This window comes from Phoenix dactylifera, chromosome 7 (assembly GCF_009389715.1).
Source record: "Phoenix dactylifera cultivar Barhee BC4 chromosome 7, palm_55x_up_171113_PBpolish2nd_filt_p, whole genome shotgun sequence".
Taxonomy (NCBI): domain Eukaryota; kingdom Viridiplantae; phylum Streptophyta; class Magnoliopsida; order Arecales; family Arecaceae; genus Phoenix; species Phoenix dactylifera.
Genome location: NC_052398.1, coordinates 12,410,677 through 12,432,862, shown reverse-complemented (window position 1 = coordinate 12,432,862; position 22,186 = coordinate 12,410,677). Strand labels below are relative to the sequence as shown.

At 49.3% G+C, this 22,186-nt stretch overlaps 1 protein-coding gene across 3 annotated transcripts; it reads left to right on the top strand.

Annotated features, from left to right (window-relative positions):
- The first annotated feature begins 1,961 nt into the window (after window positions 1-1,961).
- Window positions 1,962-22,120, top strand: LOC103717159 (prohibitin-1, mitochondrial-like). Of its 3 annotated transcripts, XR_003387532.2 has the most exons (8): window positions 1,962-2,120; window positions 2,215-2,445; window positions 2,531-2,542; window positions 17,765-17,881; window positions 20,249-20,419; window positions 20,541-20,753; window positions 21,155-21,505; window positions 21,627-22,120. XR_003387532.2 is itself a non-coding variant. In XM_026808469.2 (7 exons), the coding sequence occupies exons 2-7, from the start codon at window positions 2,275-2,277 to the stop codon at window positions 21,353-21,355; spliced, it is 885 nt and encodes a 294-aa protein (XP_026664270.1). In that variant the 5' UTR covers window positions 1,962-2,120; window positions 2,215-2,274; the 3' UTR covers window positions 21,356-21,592. The 3 variants fall into 3 exon arrangements, 2 of the variants coding, with proteins under 2 accessions (XP_026664270.1, XP_008803665.1); XM_026808469.2 differs by lacking the exon at window positions 21,627-22,120 and having other exon boundaries at window positions 21,155-21,592; XM_008805443.3 differs by lacking the exons at window positions 2,531-2,542; window positions 21,627-22,120 and having other exon boundaries at window positions 1,963-2,120; window positions 21,155-21,592.
- Window positions 22,121-22,186: the final 66 nt, after the last annotated feature.

The window sequence follows — 22,186 nt, the reverse complement described above, 5'->3', positions numbered from 1 at the left end:
ACTTTACTGCTGCCTTCCAAAAGCAGCCACCTCGGCCTGCAGATGTGAACATCAACTCAGCAGTATATCCTGGTGGACCTCCAGTTCCAATACAGACTCCGAAGCTTTCTTAAATTAATTGATACAACTGAGATGGTGCGGGGTCCGCAGGATATGCTGGTTACTGGGTGGTCTCTGGAGCAAAACTGCACGTGGAGAGGGGTAAGATCTCTCTGCATGTTAGGTACTCACTTTTGACAGTTTGTTTGCCTTGATGATGAAGTGTTTATGGAATAGAAGGTTAAAAAGAGAAGTTTGGAAGTGGAGTGAATGGAAAATTTGGTGTCAGATGTAAGTATTCTCTGTATGCGCGGTAAAAACAGAAAGTCTTAAGAAAAGATTACTGGAAATGGTTGAGGGGGAATGATGGAGTCTCTAGGGTTTGTTATGATGTATAGGGTCGGTATGATTTACCAATTACCACAGTTTCCGGAAGTTTTTTTTTTCTCATGATATACATCCATGTTTCATTGGGTGGGTTGCCTGTACTTGGGTTATATCTTTTCGATGCAGTATTGCATCTGTTGTTATTTCTCTTAACATCTTGTAAATTGTTTAGCATTTCTTGGGGAAAAAAAAACAAACATATAATCTTTGGTAAGCAAATGAGATTTTTTTTCTTAAGAAAGTCTGCAGAGCTCGTATCTAAATCTTAATTTTCAGCATGCATGGAAGTTGTCTCAGTCGAAATAAAATTGCCATATTGAAAAACTTGGAGCTGTCCCATGTGGTCTGGGTTGGAGTACAACCCTTGTTGTTTGAACTGAAAATCAATGAAGTACAACCCTTGTTGTTTGAACTGAAAATCAATTTTCCAGCAAGAGTGAGATTGTATTTGGGAGAACTGAGGCCTTTTTTTTTGGTACTGATGGACTTTTGGGTGGAAGAAGCCTGTTAAGCGATGAGCTCCCAGATACTCTAAATACTATAGATCTTAGTGAACTGAGACTTTGAACACAAGTGACCTGATATATCAAACAAAGAAACAAAAGGCCTATATGACGTAAATCAATTGTCACTAATGCAATCTTAATCCTTTTGACTTTTTATATATCATTGCTGCGCGAGTGTTGAGCGCGATGCATGCGGAAGTGAAGAAGTTTGGATGACTAAGGTATGCCAATTATATAATCACATTTTTATTTTTGTAATCCTGTTAGAAATCTTGAATTTCTCAGGAGAACAAAGATGGTGGTAAGATGTTGATTTGTTGAGATTTGTCATGGAGAGAATTTGGTCTTAGTTGGAAGTTTGATTCTATTTCTGATTGGCTTCAATGTTGTTAAAGGCTTGATTCTGGGAGCATGCAATTTAGGTAAGTGGGAGCTTGAAGTAAATGAGAAAGAGATGTGAAGTATAAAAAAACAAAAGGTATGATTTTTTTTTTTGGGACTCTGTATTAAATTTCATAACCTTACATTCCAGCAATCTTCCTTAAAAGTCATACATATTTTTGTCTTAACATGTGATGATATGAGATAGGTGAACAAGAAACCCCGACCCGGCCCGATCTTTTATTGAGTTGAGTTTGGGTCCAAAATTAGACCCCGAACAAGAAAATCGAGTGGGGTCGGGGTTACTCGTGTCCTGCTCCGATCATACCTATTTGCGCCCCTAAGAAGTATTAATCTAGGTCCAGACCTGAGAAGTCCTAAATTGAAACACAACAATACTTAATCCCTGCCGATCCTGTAAAAGGAACGGTGCATGATGGATGTTTCGTACTTGCTACATGAAGAAGAGAGTCCTAGCGGTCTCCTATAATGAAACTTGGCCCTACATGAAGAAGAGAGTCCTTGCGAAGCCGTCAAAATTTACCTTCAACACTGCGAGGGGAGAGGAGAGGGGGTAACCAAGCACATCCTGACCGTCCAAAAATATTTTCATCCATCATTGATCACATGGCTCCCCTCCTCCAAGGCTGGTCATCACGTAAACAGAAAGCATAAGAGGTGGGGGGAAGGGGCGAGAGAAAGCGGCGCCTTCTCCCGTTCAACCCTCCCCCCCAAAAAAAACCCTAGAATAGAAGACACCTTGAGGGAGGCCCAAAGTCCTCCGCCGCAAGTTCGCCTCACCGCGCGGTAAGAATCCGTCGTCCTCTTCCTTCTATTCGGAGAGATTTCGACCTCCATTTTGATGCGAACTGTGGCGGGCTTTGCTCTCTTTTCTCTCTAGGGTTTAGGGGTTTTGAGGAGGAGAGAAGGGGAAAAGAGAGAGACCGAGACAGAGGTGGCGATGAATTTTAAGAATGTTAAGGTGCCGAGTCCCGGCCCGGGGGCGGGGACGCTGCTCAAGGTGGCGCTCTTCGGCGGCGCCGCCGTCTACGGCGCTCTCAATAGCCTCTACAACGTCGAGGGTGGCCACCGAGCTATCGTGTTCAATCGCATCCAAGGCATCAAGGAAAAGGTCTAAAAATTAGATTGGAAAAGAGATAATGAGATTTCTTTTTTCAGTCCAAACTTACTAATATTTGGTGGTTATTGGTTACCAGTGTTTTCCACAGGTATTTGGTTTCTTTTGTAGTTTATGACTATTTAATGCTTGAAGAAGTTCGTTCAGGCTGTATCTGTTATTTCCTCCTCTATCTTTTTCGTCTTTCAAAATGTTCTTGTTTCCATTTCCTTTTGTATAATTGTTTCAGTAAATATAAATTGTATGATGGCATAGGCGGATCTGTTGTTATTGGATTATTTTGTGTGTTACATCACATGCTTGGTTTTTGACCCCGAATTATTTTTTTCAGATTCGTGTTGTGAGTTTTGGGGGTCCAGTTAAAGTATGGGGGCTGAATGTGCTTTTGCTGCATTAACCACGAAATTTTGTAGTTTAGTTTACTTGAAGAACCCTTTGTTTGGGGGCCTAGAGAACCATCACTGAAGTTCTACCATGCAGCGTGCAAGCAATAGATTGGATTGTTTTTTTTCAATTGTTATGCACAATTCCCTTGGACTGTGGAGGGTTGAAGTGGGTTTTGGAAACCTACACTAATTCTAGGGAGTTATAAGGTGTATGTGTGTGGCCATATCAAGCTTCTTGGAAGTTGGAACTGCTAAATCAAGAGTCAATTTTGTTTTCTTGAACATTGTGGGAATCCATAATAATATGTGAAATTTGATGATATTTAGTATGGTCATCTCTCCTAAATTTTTATCTGAAGTTAATAATGTGAACTTTATTATGTGTCGAAAAGAATAAATGCATCAGGCATTAAACTGATCCATGATGAATATTAAATGATGAATTGACAAAATCTTGATCTTCTAGATGCCAAGGACACAGCGTATTATAGGAAGCTAAAATTAATATTAAGTGATGAATTGACAAAATCTTGATCTTCTATATACCAAGGACACAGCATATTATAGGAAGCTAAAATTATATTTATATGTGGTTGAAGTTTTACGATTTTGATGTCATTCCTAAAATACAAAAGCAATGTACTTATATCTAAGATTTGAAGATGATACTTATGGTAATTGTTACGGGGGAACTTAGCCACCATGCCCCACGTGACCGGCACGCGCGCCCAGGAAGACTACGGCTGCCCCTTGATCCAGCAATCCGACCTCGGGTCGGATATCTTCGGCTCCGCAGCCCGACCCCGAGTCGGCTGCCCCTTGATCCAGCAATCCGACCTCGGGTCGGATATCTTCGGCTCCGCAGCCCGACCCCGAGTCGGCTGCCCCTTGATCCAGCAATCCGACCTCGGGTCGGATATCTCCGGCTCCGCAGCCCGACCCCGAGTCGGCTGCCCCATGATCCAGCAATCCGACCCCGAGTCGGCAATCTCTCGACAACAACAGACTGTTCCTCTGAGGCACGCCGCGGCCCCTGCTCCACTACTCCCTGCAACGGCCGTATCCGGCGCTGCCCCACGATCCCCTGTAACAGCCGTACAAAGCGGAGCTCCACTATGCCCTGCCATGGCTGTACCCAGCGCTGCCCCACGACGCCCTGTAACGGCCATGTCAGTGGCAGCCCCCATCGTGCCACACGATGACGAATCCCCGGAAAAACCCCCCAGCCTGATATATATGAGGCTGGGGGGAAGGGGGAGGGTAAGATATATCTTCCAGAGTATCATCTCACCTGCTACCTTCTCCTTCTCCTTCTCCTTCGATCTCCTCTGACTTGATCGTCGGAGGGCCCCCACTACCCCGGTGGTGGTGCGAGGCTTGCTTGCAGGTTTCACGGCGGAGGGCGGAGCGCAACCAAAGCAACTCAAAGGGAACCCCGTTTACACCGCTGTGCCAATCGTTCTCGGTTTGGACCCCCAGCAACAGTTGGCGCTAGAGGAAGGGAGGATCTCAGAGCGATCGTAATGGCACGGCGAGGTGGTCGTGGAGCTTCCAATGCTTCCGGTCGCGGGGCCTCTCGCGCCACTGGCCGGGAGGCCGCTGCATCTCCAACACGCTCTCAGCAACACTCCACCGCTTCACCGCCCATTCAGATGGTCGAAGCCGCCCAGTTCGACCAGCTAACCCAGCAGGTTCGCACCCTCGCGGAGGCGGTGCAGAATCTGCAGGGCGCGATGTCCCGGGCGCCACAGCGGGCTCAGGAGCCACTGCTCCCTGAGCGCTCGCCTGTCCTCCTCAACCCGCGCTCCTTCCTCTCCCATGGGGAGGAGCGCCGGCGCGAGGAGGATTCTCGAGCACGGTCTATTCTGCCGGGACCTTCCCATCGGAGCTGCGCGGGGTACGAGAGGCGGGCCCGGGCGCGTTCCCAGACTCCCCAGTCCTCGAGGAACCCGCGCTCCAGTCGGTCCCCCACTCGCCGCTCCTTGTCTCCCACCCACCGGTCGCGCTCCCTGGACCGGCGGGTGGACGATCTCCACCGACAACTCCAGGTCCTGAAGGGCCATTCCAAAGATCCCTTCGCCGACTTAGAGATCTCCTCCCAGCCGGCACTTGCCTCGAGGATCCTGCGAACCCCGAATCCCCCGGGGTTCAAAATGCCGGCGATCGAGCCCTATGACGGGGCGGCAGACCCGCGGGATCACGTCGAGAGTTTCAGGACCCTTATGCTCCTCCACGGAGCATCAGATCCCCTTCTCTGCAAGGCCTTCCCGGCAACCCTCCGTGGCCCGGCGAGGGCGTGGTTCGCCGGGCTGGAGGCTGACTCAATCCGGTCTTTCGACCAGTTCACTCGCCTCTTCATCACTCATTTCGCCGTCAGTAGCCGGCGGCGACTGGTCTCCGACTCCCTCTTTGACGTCCGGCAAAACGAGGGAGAAAGCCTGCGGGATTATCTTACCCGCTTCAACAGGGCTACGCTGGAGGTCCGGAACCTGAGTCAGGAGGTAGCTCTTTCAGCCCTGAAGCGTGGCTTCCGGAAGGGCAGGCTCACCTTCTCCCTGGACAAACGCATGCCGCGGAGCTTCCCAGAGCTGTTGTCCCGGGCGAACCAATATGCGGACGCCGAGGAGGCGGCCGCCCACCGGAGCAAAGAGGCTGCCGAGATCCCTCCAAAGCTTGGGAAGAAAAGGCGGAAAGAGGCACGCCAGAGGAGGAGCCCGACGCCCCAGCGTCGGCGCAGAAGCCCGTCGCCGGCGAAGAACCACGGCGCCCCACGCCCTCGTTCTCCGCCCCGACGTTTCAACCGGTACACCCCTCTCCTGACTCCCCGGGCCCAGATCCTTATGGAGATCAAGGGGCGGGAGGACCTCCCGGCCCCGAGACAGATACGAAGGATCCCTGGAAAGAGGCCCTCCCGGGCGTACTGTGAGTACCACCGAGACCACGGCCACGACACAGAGGACTGCTTCCAGCTTCGGGACGAGATCGAGGCCCTTATCCGTCGGGGGCGTCTCGGTCGATATGTGAGCGACCGACGTCCCCCCGCAGACCCGCGTCCGGCCGACCCGGCTCCTCCGGAGCCTCGGGAGCAGAATCGACCCGTTGCGGGCGTGATCCACACTATCACTGGGGGCTGCTCTCGGCCCGTGAGGAACGCAGGGGGCTCGACGGAAGCGTCAGGGACGGCCGTCGTAAAGAGGCAGAGGGTCGGCAATGTAATCACCTTTTCTGATGAGGATGTAAAGGGGGTTCAGACTCCCCACGATGACGCCATGGTGATCTCCCTCACTATGGCAAACTATGATGTAAGGCGTGTTCTTGTGGATAGTGGAAGCTCAGCTGATATTTTGTTTTACGAGGCCTTCCAAAAGATGAGCTTGTCCAGACAGTTGTTGCACAAAATGTCCACCCCCCTCGTAGGATTCACCGGTGACGCTGTCCCGGCGGAAGGTGTCGTTGAGCTGCCTGTGACTGCGGGCGTCGCACCCGCAGAAGCCACGGTGCGACTCGGGTTCTTGGTCGTCCGTGTTCCCTCGGCCTACAACGCTATCCTCGGGCGACCCGGGCTGAACGCCCTTCGCGCGGTGGTCTCCACGTACCACTTGCTCATGCGGTTCCCCACGGCGGTCGGGATCGGAGAGGTCCGAGGTGACCAACCGACCGCACGGCAATGTTTTCTAGCAACCCTCAAAGGGAAGAAGCCCGTGGAAGCCCTAAGCGTCGAGTCCCTTGATGCCAGAGACGAGGTGGCCTTGCGGCAGGGGGAGCCGGCCGAGGGTGTGGTCGAAGTCCCCCTCGAGGAAGGCCGCCCCGACCGGGCGGTCCGGGTCGGCGCCAATCTCGATCCGGGAGCTCGGGCCCGGTTGGTGGAATTCCTCCGAGCCAATACCGATGTATTTGCCTGGTCGGCGGCCGATGTACCTGGGATCGACCCGGAGGTCATTTCTCACGCCCTCAACGTCGACCCGACCCACCGACCAATAAAGCAGAAGAAGAGACTGTGCCCCGGATCGGATCCGGGTGGTCGACCAGGAGGTAGACAAGCTCTTGGAGGCAGGATTCATAAGGGAGGTAAGCTACCCCGAGTGGCTGGCAAATGTTGTACTTGTCCGGAAGGCGAGCGGGAAGTGGAGGATGTGCGTCGACTATACCGACCTGAACAAGGCATGCCCTAAGGATAGCTTTCCGCTTCCGCGAATAGACCAACTGGTCGACGCGACTTCCGGATATCAGCTGCTGTCTTTCATGGACGCCTTCTCCGGTTACAACCAGATAATGATGGCCCCACAGGACGAGGAGAAAACTGCCTTTATAACAGACCGGGGGCTGTACTGCTACAAGGTAATACCCTTCGGACTGAAGAATGCTGGCGCCACTTACCAGCGCCTCGTCAACAAAATCTTCAAAGAGCAAATCGGCCGGAACATGGAGGTGTACGTGGACGACATGCTGGTGAAGAGCCGCCATGCAGACCAGCACATCGCGGATTTGGAGGAGACTTTCACCACCTTGCGGAAGTTTCGCATGAAGCTGAACCCAGCGAAGTGCGCCTTCGGCGCTTCGGCCGGGAGGTTCCTCGGTTTCATTGTCAACCAGCGGGGTATCGAAGCCAACCCGGACAAAATCAAGGCCATCCAAGGTATGTCCCCTCCGACCAAAGTAAAGGAGGTTCAGGAGCTCGCTGGAAGGGTCGCCGCGCTTGGACGATTTGTGGCAAAATCGGCCGAACGCTGCCAACCATTCTTCAAGGTGTTAAAACGCCCGAAAGACTTCCTCTGGACGGCCGAATGTCAAGCAGCATTCGACCAGCTCAAGGAATACCTGGCGTCTCCTCCCCTACTGTCCAAGCCGCAAGAAGGGGAGATGCTCTACCTCTATCTGGCGGTCTCCCCAACCGCGGTCAGTGCGGTGCTGGTTCGGGAAGAGGCAAAGCTCCAGAAGCCCGTGTACTACATCAGCCGGGTCCTACGGGATGCCGAGACGCGGTATACGAAAGCTGAGAAGATCGCCTTCGCGCTGCTGACCGCGACCAGGAGACTTCGCCCCTATTTCCAGGCCCATTCTGTCACCCTCTTAACTGATCAACCACTACGACAGATCCTCAGCAACCCCGGAAATGCGGGACGGCTGGTGAAGTGGGCAATAGAACTCGGTGAGTTCGACATCCGCTACCAGCCTCGACCCGCCATCAAGGCCCAGGTGCTCGCGGATTTTCTCGCTGAGTGCACGGTGCAGGAGGCGGAACCTAGACCGCCGGAAACGCCCAGCCTCGACCTCCCGACCTGGACGCTTCACATCGATGGGTCGTCGAACCCCGAGGGTGGAGGAGCCGGGCTGGTCCTTACCAGTCCTGATGGAGTGATAGCCGAGTATGCCTTGAGATTTGGATTTCCAGTGACCAACAACGAGGCGGAGTACGAGGCCCTAGTCACGGGACTCAAACTCACCAGGGAGCTCGGCATCCGGCGTTTGAAGGTCTTCACCGACTCCCAGCTGGCGGTCGGGCAGGTCCGTGGGGAGTTCGAGGCCCGGAGCCCGACCATGCAGAACTACGTCCGGAAGGTGCAAGCACTCATTCCCGATCTCGGCAGTGTCGACATCCAGCAGGTCCCCAGAAGCGAAAATGCTAGGGCCGACAGGTTGTCCCGCTTGGTGAGCGCAGAGGCGCACAACTTGTCGAGGGCAATCTACCTGGAGACCCTGGAGGCCCCGAGCATCGGCGAGGCTGGAGCGGTGATGGCGATTGATCCGGAGCCGTCTTGGATGGACCCGCTCGTCGCCTACCTCGCCGAAGGGATCCTCCCTGAAGACGAAGATCAAGCTCGGCGACTTGTCAAGAAGTCCGCCCACTACGTACTCTATGAAGGGAGGCTGTATCGGACCTCGTTTACCGCCCCCCTCTTGAGGTGCCTCCGCCCCTCGGAGGCGGCCTACGTCCTCGGCGAAGTCCACGAGGGCGTTTGCGGATCGCACTTGGGGGCTAGGTCCTTGGCGCACAAGATCATGAGGCAAGGCTATTATTGGCCTACCTTGTTGGAGGACTCAAAGGATCATGTACGGAAATGCGACGCCTGCCAGCGCCACGCCAACGTCCAGAGAGTCCCTTCTGTCCCCTTGGCACCAATCACCGCACCCTGGCCCTTCGCACAGTGGGGAATGGATATCCTCGGACCATTCCCCGTCGCTTCAGCCCAGCGGAAATTCTTGATTGTTGCAATCGACTACTTCACCAAGTGGGTGGAGGCAGAGCCGCTGGCCACTATCACGGAGGCGCAAGTCCGGAAGTTCGTGAAGAAAAACATCATCGTCCGATTTGGGGTACCCCGAGTCCTCATCTCGGATAATGGTCGACAGTTCGACAACAAGCATTTCCGTGATTTCTGCGAGGAGTTCGGGATCGAGCATCGGTTCACATCTGTGTCGCATCCCCAAACCAACGGTGAGGCCGAGGTCACAAATCGGACAATCCTCCAAGGAATTAAGGCGCGAATCGGTCGGACGGGGCAAGCTTGGGTCGAAGAACTCGAGAATGTCCTTTGGGCGTATCGGACCACGCATCGGACCCCTACCGGGGAGACACCTTTCAGCCTAACCTATGGCACGGAAGCGGTTGTTTCCGTGGAGCTCGGACTCCCCTCGCCCCGGGTGGCCGCGCACCGACCCGAGGCCAATTCGGAGCAACTCCGAGGGAACCTGAACCTCTTGGAAGAAGCAAGAGAAATGGCGCAGGTTCGGATGGCGATGTATCAGCGGAGGGTGGCCCGATATTATAACTCCAAGGTCCGACCGAAACTTTTCAGAATCGGAGATCTGGTGCTAAGGCGAGCCAAAGCATCTCAACCCGCGAAAGGTGGGAAGCTGGCGCCAAATTGGGAAGGCCCGTATAGGGTTCGCTGGGTAAACCGACCTGGCTCCTATCAGTTGGAGGCCCTAGATGGTCGAGAAATTCCGAGGAGCTGGAATTCCGCTAACCTGCGGGCGTATTACCAGTAGAACGACAAAGCCAGGAAGACAGTTCGAAAAATGTACAATTCTTTTCATTTCAATAATTCCTGGTTACAACGGTGTGTTCGTGTGATTACAAAGAATTCCCAGAGGAGAATTGGGGAGTAAAGAAAACAAGGAAGAGGTGGAGACTCCGTAGAGTTGAAGATCCGGGATCCCGAACCCTCCACCCGAAGCAGCTGCAATCCCACCGGGCGTGGGTGCTTCTCCCCGGAGGCGCCGTCGACGCCTCACGCAAAAGACGAAGAGCCGGCACGGACGAAGAAGAAGTGGACGAAGGAGGAGTTCACACTGCTCCTAGAGGAACGCCACCTCCAAAGGATATTCCGGCCCTCCCCAAGAGAAGGGGAGGGAAGGAATACAAGGGAGAAGAGCGCGAGGAGGCGCGATCCCGGATGAAGCGTCTGGCGCAGAGCTCAATCGGGAGGCGGGGCTGAAAGGAGGGGGGATGTGATCCCGGATGAAACGCCTAGAGCGGAGTTCCGCTGGGGAGAACCTCCTTGTTGATCCCAGATGAAACGGCTAGTTGGCGGAAGTCGCGAGGGGCGCGCCTCCCGTTCCTCCGGCAGGGGTTTCCCAGCCACACGCCGGAGAGGAGGTCCACGATCCATGGCAACCTGAATAGCTCCGGCTTGGGAGGCTCCACCGCACCTGCACTTATATTTATAGCCAAACTGTGGCCCCCCGGTCGTTCCGATGCGGGTGGCTCCAATAAAGGCGGGCGCACCGAATCCGGAGCCGTTCCAGCTCTCGAGGCGTATCCTCCCACGATCTCCTAAGCGTCGTTCTCCTTAATTGCATTCTTCATGCAGGACACTCCGGGCGGTGTGTATCCCACGGCCCACGTATCTCCGCTCGCGCCCAGGCCGCATCCGCCTCGAAGAGCGCGCGTATCGCGGCCGCTTAACTGACACTCCTTGCAAGCAGCAACTGGCGATCCGATTTTCCAGGTAACGCCTCAATTAGCATTTAATACCCTTCTGGTGTTCCCCAGGCGACGCTTGGAGAATAGGAGAAACACGATCGTAGCTGGCCACGGAGAAATCCCGTCGAGCGGCAAGCGACAGGCGCGTGGCCAACGAGCGGAATTCCCCGAGGCTCGGCCCTCGGATGCCAGGCTAACCCGATGATCATCCCGGGAGCAGACTAGCCTGAAGCCCCGACCGGTCGCCTCGGCTTGCGCCAGCCTTGGCCGACCAACGAGCGGAATTCCCCGAGGCTCGGCCCTCGGATGCCAGGCTAACCCGATGATCATCCCGGGAGCAGACTAGCCTGAAGCTCCGACCGGTCGCCTCGGCTTGCGCCAGCCTTGGCCGACCAACGAGCGGAATTTCCCGAGGCTCGGCCCTCGGATGCCAGGCTAACCCGATGATCATCCCGGGAGCAGACTAGCCTGAAGCCCCGACCGGTCGCCTCGGCTTGCGCCAGCCTTGGCCGACCAACGAGCGGAATTTCCCGAGGCTCGGCCCTCGGATGCCAGGCTAACCCGATGATCATCCCGGGAGCAGACTAGCCTGAAGCCCCGACCGGTCGCCTCGGCTTGCGCCAGCCTTGGCCGACCAATGAGCGGAATTTCCTGAGGCCTAACCCTCGGATGCCTGGCCTAGCGCCGGAAGAATTTCCTGAGGCCTAACCCTCGGATGCCTGGCCTAGCGCCGGAAGAATTTCCTGAGGCCTAACCCTCGGATGCCTGGCCTAGCTCCGGAAGAATTTCCTGAGGCCTAACCCTCGGATGCCTGGCCTAGCGCCGGAAGAATTTCCTGAGGCCTAACCCTCGGATGCCTGGCCTAGCGCCGGAAGAATTTCCTGAGGCCTAACCTCGGATGCCTGGCCTAGCGCCGGAAGGATTTCCTGAGGCCTAACCCTCGGATGCCTGGCCTAGTGCCGGAGGAACTTCAAGAGTCAGGAGTCGGCGAGACGCTACCAAGAATTAAAAAGAGGAAGGACGAAAGTGAAATGAGGAAACACTTTGTTTGCATTGACTTTCGTTGCATCAGGGCCGAGACCCATACAACATGACAAAACGCCAACATACAAAGAAAAGAACAAAGAAAAATACAGAGGGTCAGCTTGGAGGAACCCCTGGGTCGGGAACGGCGAGCACACCCGCAAGGGGTAGGGAGACAGTTGGAGAATCAGCAGGCAATGGCATCGAAGGGGAGTCGAGGAGGGAGACCCCACTCAGGTCAATTTCGGGGTATCTAGCGGACACCCTCGCCAGGCCTTCATCGAAGCCTAAGACAAAGGAGTCGGACCCCGCGTCCGACATGTCACGGATGAACTCGGCGGACTGACGATAGGCCTGTACCGCCTGACGCCCGATTTCCGCGCTCTTCTCGGCCAGCGCCGCCTCCGCTCGCTCCGTAATCTGAGCTTTCGCCTCCATGACTTTCGCCACAATCCGGTCGTCCGCCTCGGAGGAGTCCGTTTTTTCCTCCGGACCGCTTCCAGTAGGGACGCCCTACTGACAGCCGTCGCCTTGTCCGACCGCATGACGTCGTCGATTTCTGCAAAAAGGACGAGATGGTCGGAAACTGAGAAGCTGATGGAAAGAAGAAACGAAAGAGGAGAAAAGAGCTAAAAAAGAAGTGGTGGCGGGCTCACGGTCGGCGGGGACCGAGCTCAGACCGACGTTCACCAAGGCATCCTCGGAAATAAGGCGGGCCACCGGGGGAAGCCGGCCCTCGGCAACCAGCCCCCTCAAGACGGCAACGCCATCGGACTCCTCCCTCGACAACCTCGATAAGCCGATCGGGGACTTCATCGGCGTCTCCCAGGTTATCCCGATTCCCCAAGAGGGATCTACGTCAATGAAAAAGAAACGCTCCTTCCAGCCGTGAATGGAGGAAGGAGCATCCTTGACGAGGCCGCACCCTCGCCGCGCCGCGAAGCACCACCACCCTCTGTCCCGGGGGTGGCCGCTCAGGCCGTAGCATTCCCAAAAGACATTCAGGGTGGCGGGAACCTCATGCATGCGGCAGAGAACCTGGAAGGCCGTCAGGGTGCGCCATGAGTTCGGCACTAGTTGCGTCGGCGCCACTCTTAAACCCCGAAGCACCTGCACGACTAAGTCCGAGGGGGGAAAGCGGAACCCAGCCCGAAGGATGTCCTCATTGATGGCGACCTTCCCTGGAGGAGGATGGGACATCCTCTCCTCAGGCCCCGGGAGCGTAATGTTGCAGGCTTCGGGAAGGTGGTACCGGGCTACGAACCTATCTAGGTCTTCAGAGACCAGCTCCGACCGAATGCGGTCCGCCCTTACTTCGTCCATCCCTAATGGCCAGTGAACCTACGGTCAGGACGGGATCAAGAGGGGGGAAGGCACCGGAACGACTGGAGTACACAAACACGAAAGGAGAAAGTACGGAGAGCCCTAAATTGAAGAGTGGAGCAACTCACCGGAAAGGAAGGAAGAACGGCTCCGAGAGCGTCAAAGGAGGAGCGAACGAACAGTTCGGCGGCAACGGCAGCGGCACAAGGGAGAAACTTGAAGATGCCTGTGAAGAGAAAGGCGGACGGGGGAGGGCCCCCGGTTAAATAGGCGGAAAGGCGGGTGACGCCTCGGTGACGCCAGAGGACGCCTGGCTGCCGAAAGTTTGTTCGCGCCCCAAAGGCGAATCGACGCCATTAAGGAAGGATGTCCGCCGAAATCCGCTGACCGCCAGATCAGCGACAACTGCCATACGCCATAAAGAAGGCGGGAAGCTCGGAGCGCGCGCGCCTTTCCGAGGGATGGCGGCAATCTCGAAGCATCACTCCCTTCACCCGTTCCCCTCCTGGTTCCAGGCTCGGGAGTGGGGGGCTACTGTTACGGGGGAACTTAGCCACCATGCCCCACGTGACCGGCACGCGCGCCCAGGAAGACTACGGCTGCCCCTTGATCCAGCAATCCGACCTCGGGTCGGATATCTTCGGCTCCGCAGCCCGACCCCGAGTCGGCTGCCCCTTGATCCAGCAATCCGACCTCGGGTCGGATATCTTCGGCTCCGCAGCCCGACCCCGAGTCGGCTGCCCCTTGATCCAGCAATCCGACCTCGGGTCGGATATCTCCGGCTCCGCAGCCCGACCCCGAGTCGGCTGCCCCTTGATCCAGCAATCCGACCCCGAGTCGGCAATCTCTCGACAACAACAGACTGTTCCTCTGAGGCACGCCGCGGCCCCCTGCTCCACTACTCCCTGCAACGGCCGTATCCGGCGCTGCCCCACGATCCCCTGTAACAGCCGTACAAAGCGGAGCTCCACTATGCCCTGCCATGGCTGTACCCAGCGCTGCCCCACGACGCCCTGTAACGGCCATGTCAGTGGCAGCCCCATCGTGCCACACGATGATGAATCCCCGGAAAAACCCCCCAGCCTGATATATATGAGGCTGGGGGGGAAGGGGGAGGGTAAGATATATCTTCCAGAGTATCATCTCACCTGCTACCTTCTCCTTCTCCTTCTCCTTCGATCTCCTCTGACTTGATCGTCGGAGGGCCCCCACTACCCCGGTGGTGGTGCGAGGCTTGCTTGCAGGTTTCACGGCGGAGGGCGGAGCGCAACCAAAGCAACTCAAAGGGAACCCCGTTCACACCGCTGTGCCAATCGTTCTCGGTTTGGACCCCAGCAACAGTAATGATTAAAAGTGATAAATAATTAAATATATCTTTTGAAGCAAATATTGTTAAAGGAAAAAAGATTTACCATGTTGAGATGTTGGATGCGCATAGTTTTTATAGGAGGTGAAGTTTATGTTCCCCTATGGCCTATTCTTTCCCTGATTAGTGCATATTTCACCAATGTGGATTATGAATCACTTTTGATGCAAAACGAGGTCCATGGATTCAGAGGTACTGACTCTCGGTATATGCAGAAGGAATTGTCGGTTGTTGGTCTCAAATGGCAGCAAACAATTTTCATTATCTTCATATCTTGCATCTCAAAGAAATTTATGAAGAGGGGAATAAAACAAGGGTGATGAATTATGAGTTTATTGGAGAGTTGGTATTATTATCTGATCTCCACTCTTAAAGCTATACTATAGCATGGATCTGCAGACATGTGATATTTCTCATGATGTTTGGTTCCTAGTCCTTGCTTAGTGAATTGGCTTCAATGCATCTTTTCTATGTTGAAACTGTTGCTAGAAGTAAATTTGAAAGTGTTACTTGTATTTATTTGTGAATAACTTTTGGTTCTCAAAATTCCAGTAATGAGGTTCTGTGGAGTGTCCTTTAGGAAGCAATTATGGCCTAAATTTTTCAGGTAAAAGCTGTCTTTTTCCTTTCTAACTTTTATCGGAATCTTTTGAATGTGGATATGGATGGTGCCTCCTTGACAAAGGCTGGTGAAACTGTTCTTGGTTGGATAGAATTTTGTTGTAAACTATCTATAATCTCACCCTTGTTTTCACTTGATCTTGAAGGGCACATTAAAATTATCTATCTCATACAAGGTCCGCTGTACCAGTACCGGTTGGCGTATCGGTGGTGGCCCGGATCGGTCTCGTACCGGTTCCGGATTCAATGTTGATCCACGCTGATCCCATACTGGTATGTACCGGTCCCGTACTGGTTCTTCAACGATAAGCTACCAGTACCGGATTCCACGCTGATCCGGTACCGGCCGATATGCACTGGTACGGCAGACCATGAATTCTCACATAGTGTGAAGGCAAGCAATCCTAGGTCACTTGGCATAGATGCCAACTACATAGGAATTCCAAGTGGTACATCAAAAAAACAAAAGACTCTAGGACATCTATGTAAGCTGACTAGCTGATAGTGCTAAACATACATTGTAGTATTATACTATATTGTGAGAGGTGTGGGTATTTTATCAAATGCGTGAATTACGAGGGATTTTTGTATTTGTATGTATGGTACTATGAATTATTGACAGTAATATGGTATTTTAAGAAGGCACTTCATATCTTATTTTATGTATCCGCACTTGAAGATGATGCAAGTTTAGCTAACTTTGTTTGAAGTATGGTATGCCGTACTGGTGCATGCTAGATTTACTATACCATACCAATACCAAATTGGTATGCAGTATGGGAGGCATTCCAAGTATCGGTATGTCGAACCAACGCCCGTATCAGGTATACTGATACTATACCAAGATGGTATCAGTACGGGTCCGGCACGGAGATTGTGAACCATGGTTTGAAGAGCTTACTGTCATTCCATGTCATGTTTTGGCCGAGTGATAGAGTATTAGCACACTCCAAAAAGCATGAAAAAAGAGTTTGAGGTAGCGCTAGGAATGAGGACCCATAGGTAATCATAGGTAATATAGCTGCATTGATCTTGCAATTCTACGCTGATCCGGTACCGGTCCGAGGCCGGACCGGTACGTACCGGCCGATATGCATCGGTACGGCAGATCATGAATTTTCACATGGTGTGAAGGCAAGCAATCCTAGGTCACTTGGCATAGATGCCAACTACATAGGAATTCCAAGTGGTACATCAAAAAAACAAAAGACTCTAGGACATCTATGTAAGCTGACTAGCTGATAGTGTTAAACATACACTATACTATATTGTGAGAGGTGTGGGTATTTTATCAAATGCGTGAATTACGAGGGATCTTTGTATTTGTATGTATGGTACTATGAATTATTGACAGTAATATGGTATTTTAAGAAGGCACTTCATATCTTATTTTATGTATCCGCACTTGAAGATGATGCAAGTTTAGCTAACTTTGTTTGAAGCATGGTATGCCGTGCTGGTACATGCTGGACTTACTATACCATACCAATACCAAATTGGTATGCAATATTTGAGGCATTCCAAGTATCGGTATGTCGAACCAACGCCCTTATCAGGTATACTGATATTATACCAAGATGGTACCAGTACAGGTCCGGCATGGAGATTGTGAACCATGGTTTGAAGAGCTGACTGTCATTCCATGTCATGTTTTGGCCGAGTGATAGAGTATAAGCACTCCAAAAAGCATTAAAAAAAGAGTTCGAGATAGCACTAGGAATGAGGACCCATAGGTAATCATAGGTAATATAGCTGCATTGTTCTTGCAAATAGATACTATTATGTTGCTAGTGTTTTTCTTAGGCCTCGTCTAATGTGATACTCATATCTCTTTGTTGATGACTATTTTGGGGCCTATTGATATCAAGCTTTGACAGAAAATAGACTCAAATCTCTTTAAGCCTGTCTCCTTTCTTGTCTTTAAATTTTTATCATGTTGATTTTTATGATCACTGATCCATTCTTTTGTTCCTCATTCTTCTAAATTTTACATGTACTAATATCTGCATGTGTGCCACAAAGGGGATTCCAGTAATGTGTGGTAGTGAGGAGGAATAAATAGATTTTCCTGAATAGTTGAAAAGTGGAATGAAGTGCAAAAATAAACCTGCCATTTGGTTGTCATGTGACTTCAAAATTGTCAATGTGGGATTTGGGACTATGAGAGGAAAAGGGGAGAAGCAAACGAATAGATGAGATTGGGATAATTGCATACACTATAGGGAGATGATAGCTCTTCCATTTTAAATTTTACACACACACACATATATACATGCAATATATATATATATATATATATATATATATATATATATATATATATATATATATATATATATATATATGTATATGTGTGTGTGTATATGTACATATATATATATATATATATATGTATATGTGTGTGTGTATATAGATATATATATATATATGTATATGTGTGTGTGTATATGTACATATATATGTATATATGTATGTGTATATGGGTGTATATATATATAGGGAGAACTGTTTGGGATGTATCTAACTTGAACAGTATCAAGATTTATCAATAAGTAAGGAAATTGGAGTATACTTTCCAGCTGTACATCTTTTGAACCATATTTATGTATTTGTATTTTACATGTCAGTATGAAACCTTCATAACCTAACATATAGCTTCTAATGCAGGTTTATCCTGAGGGAACCCATTTGATGATCCCCTGGTTTGAGAGGCCTATCATTTACGATGTTCGTGCTCGCCCCCATCTTGTGGAGAGTACTTCTGGGAGTCGTGATCTTCAAATGGTATGTTTTTCAGTTATTTAATTTACTTTTACGACAAGAAGTTGTGGAGTATATACTAAGTTTATTCTTAATCTGTGGTCAACATGTATTAGACATTGTCAGCTGTTAGTTTCTATCTCTTTTCATGTAATGTGTTACTGGAACAATTTGACAATTCTACCGTTAGGAAAAATTGTAATATTTTTATTGTAAAAAATTGTGGGAGGTTATGGTGAAATATATCTCAGATTTGGACCCCACATGGATGATTTCTATACTTCACTATTAGCTTCAAATTAAATGAGAAATATATCTCCTCAAAGGCTGTTTTTCTTCTTTCGTAGCTAAAACGCAAGTCAGAAAAATAATTACATCAAGCAATAATGCATTACTTTTTCTTGACCTGTATCGTTCAATAATGTGATATCATGTCAACCTACAAGGTGAAAGTAGAAGGACTTGAAATGCTTGTTAGATGATTTGATGGATTGTCATGATTCCCTTGAGAGATAGAGGAGGAAGAAATAAGCTGCACTTGTAGAGAGAGGATGATCAGCGGGAACTTTGCGAAACTACATGTATAATGCAGAAGGCTTCAGAGACCAGCCTTGCGTGGCTGGAATTTGAGGCTTTCACATTGTATATATTAGATGATATGTCAGACTTGGATCATCTAATGGGTTTTGCTACTAGTATTGCCTACAATAAAATGCTTTATATTGACCGTTGCTCTTGTGACAGCCCAGGGCTGCATTGTTTGCATTGGAACTGTGTTGTGGATGTTCTTACTTATCCTTTACAGGCTTCGGAATGTGTAGGTAGTGGTGTGCATTGAAATTGGCTTGGTGTAAATTTTAAAGGTGATCTTTTAGTATATTTAAATGGCTTAATTATGAGGATTAGCTCAAGCACACTTTCCCCTTTAAGGCAAGTGTCCATGTGGATTCACTTGATTCTTCATAAATGGTTAGCTTGATCTTGACCCAAAAAGTCAAATTTGTTAACCAATAATCGTCAGTAGCCATCTGAGAAGTGGTTCGCAAGAGATTGTTATCATTACTTGCAGTATTTTTTGACCTGTTTTCTTATTATTTGTTTTTCATGGGCATCAATAAATAAATACTCCAATTTCGTATGCATGTCTTTACGAAATACTAACAGTATTCTTTTTAATTCACTTATATGCCTTATTCATCATTAATCTTTTCTACTACTTGTGATTTAAGAGCTAAAGCTGTGTCAACATTAATTTGTTTGCCAGCTTTGCCAATTTGATCCTAAGGTGGAAAATGAATCCCAAATTTCTTGGTAGCCAAATATTGAGACTAAGAAACAAAATCTAACGCATCGGCATTCAAGCACCCAGGTCCAGGATTGGTTGAAAATGTCAGCTCACACATGGGCCAGGCTGGGAATGGGCAAGGGATTAACACATGCTCAGCCAAAGACCTCTTGTGCCCTGGTCTGCCCCACTTGATGTGTATCATCAATAACTATGCGATGTGAAGCAATTGGAGATTGCAACTATATCATGAATCTAATAGGAGCAATAGTACGATATATACGGTTGCAATACAAAGTCCCTCTCATGAACTTTATGAGTTTATTGATGTAAATGCATGATTTATTACATAAACCATCCATTACAGTGTATCTGGTCCATAACACTGAAAAATGCTGTTGCTAGCGATGTTAGCTTAGTAGATTCTTGAAAACAAAGCATGTAGGTTTTATTTATTATCCAAAAATTGAGCAAGGAGCCTGCTTTTAATCCAGCACGTAAAAGATGTCTTATCATGCTGACAAGATCAGATTTAAGCACAAACTTTTCATAATATATCACATCAAATGTGCTACAAGTGGCTAAAAAGACAACAATGTGATTCCTTGCATAACCTAATAGAAATTACTATTTATACTTTTCACAAAACCTAGTGTTAGAAGTGAAAAGGAAGCAGTTTAAATTACTTTATTGTGCTAGGTAGTTATCTCCAATTTGTACTTTCATCATGAATGCATGTGATGTATAAGGTTTGTGGTTTTGTTTTTTCTCCTGTTACTTCTATTCTTTTTAATTTGTTAAGATTGTCACCTTTTATTGACTCTAGACTTTACCATTTTCTATTAGATAAGCTTACTGTTTTTGCATGTTGTTAGAATCAATGATGGCAGTGTCTAGTGATCTAACCTAAAGAGAGTTGAGCTTGCCCAAGTCTGTCTTGATTTGTATATTGCAGTTTTAGTAATCACTTAAGTTGTGTGCTGCCATTTTCTTATGTGGCTGCATATTTGACTCTTCCACTGCAAGACTCTACCATGGTCAATTTGCATTTCCTTATCTTCATCAATGTCTGCCATGATAAATTTGAATCTTTTATATTTTCTTAGGTGAAGATCGGGCTTCGGGTTCTTACAAGACCCCTACCAGACCAGCTACCAACAATCTATCGAACAATTGGGGAGAACTATAATGAGAGGGTTCTGCCTTCAATTATTCATGAAACTCTGAAGGCTGTGGTAGCACAATACAATGCCAGCCAGCTGATCACACAAAGAGAGGTGTTCTCGGGCAAAAATCTTTTAGATATTATTGCCCATGTTCTGTTGTGTTTTGCATTGTACTTCAGAAAATAAGCACGAAACTCATGCAGAGAAATTGTTAAATGTGATTGTGTTGCAGGCTGTAAGTAGGGAGATACGGAAGATATTGACGGAGAGGGCCCGAAACTTCAATATTGCGCTGGATGATGTGTCCATTACGACCCTGAGTTTTGGGAAGGAATTTACTCATGCGATTGAAGCTAAACAGGTGGCTGCACAAGACGCTGAGCGTGCTAAGTTCATTGTTGAAAAAGCAGAGCAAGACAAAAGAAGTGCTGTTATCAGAGCACAGGTCAGTAAAATTGCACATTTATTCAGGTGGTTCCTTATAGTTCTTGTAGGAATGAACCATGGTCATGCTGGCATGTTTACCGTGCATGCACATGATTGCATCAAGATGGTTATCCATGGAATACAAAACTTAGCCTACGCTCTCTGCCCTTCCCCACAACCCATCAAGAGGTCGCTTATGCTTTAGTCAAGGCCCTATTTATCGTGCCCTGTGGTGGGCCTCAAATTGTCATTTTAGACAATTTTCACCAATCCTTTCTGGCCATTTGAAAATGAGCTTTTGTTTTATCAGTTTTTTGTAATTTTCTTTCGATAGTTATGGCCCCTCAAATCACATGCAATGGGAAATATGTTGATGACAGCAGTCAGAATTATAATCATTTGTCTTTCTCTTACTGACAGGGTGAGGCCAAGAGTGCCCAGCTTATAGGTCAAGCTATCGCAAGTAACCCTGCATTTGTTGCCTTACGGCAGATTGAGGCTGCAAGGGAAATAGCTCATACAATTGCAAATTCGTCCAACCGAGTGTTCTTGAATTCCAGTGATCTCTTGCTGAATCTTCAAGAGCTGAATGCGGACAACACAACCAAACTGAAGAAGTGAAATAGTCTGATTTTCCCCTGTGGTAGGAAAAAGAAACTTCCAAGTGGAACAATGATGATAATTGGAAAAGTTTCATCGGTTCCCTATTTTTCATAGAAAACTTTGCTAGAGGAAAACTTTCATACCAGTCCTCGTCAGACAAGTTGTCTGGTAATGTTCTGATTATTTCATGTGTTTGTCAACTCTAGACCATCATAAACCGTTTCTTGCTTCTCCAAATGGGTCCAATTTTCAGTCTATGTTTTTGTTAAAATAGACCATCTGCATTTAGGTGACACAGGTGCTGTTTGCCCCCTGATCAACAAGTTAATTGTATTGTGGACGGCAGCAAGTTGAGGTGATCAGTCCCTGCGGCTACACGGCTACTTCAGAGGAGAAACCGCCTCAAGTGGAGAATAAAGGAAAAACTTTAGCAAGGCATTTCATTAATGCCGTCAATGGCGTTAGAATGATCTTTTGGGGGGTTGACGAAGTAAAGAACTGCTTATAGGAAGTGAAAAGTGTGATATAAGAATGGTTGTAGCAGACCTTTGCAGTCTTGCTGCAGATCATGGATGGGTGGTCTATTTGTATTATTTGATGTTGTGATTGCCATCCAACAGCTCTTCCATGAGGTTATGTGCAACCATGCTGGAGTTTTGTGGTTGCATATCCCTAGTCCCTACCGATTCCAATTGTCTCCGTCGGTGGAGAATATACAAATTGTATTGCTCTTAATGCAAATGTCTCTGCTGATTTTCTTTACTGCAAATAACACTGGTTTGACAACGAAATTTGGTTACACGCAACACAAAGTACACTATTAAAATATAGTTGTATCTGCTGACTTAT

Coding starts and splice junctions, on each gene's coding strand:
- LOC103717159 (XM_026808469.2), top strand. CDS start 2,275: ATGAATTTTAAGAATGTTAAGGTGCCGAGTCCCGGCCCGGGGGCGGGG. Junction 17,882..20,248: donor GGAGTCGTGATCTTCAAATG/GTATGTTTTTCA, acceptor ATATTTTCTTAG/GTGAAGATCGGGCTTCGGGT. Junction 20,420..20,540: donor AGCTGATCACACAAAGAGAG/GTGTTCTCGGGC, acceptor ATTGTGTTGCAG/GCTGTAAGTAGGGAGATACG.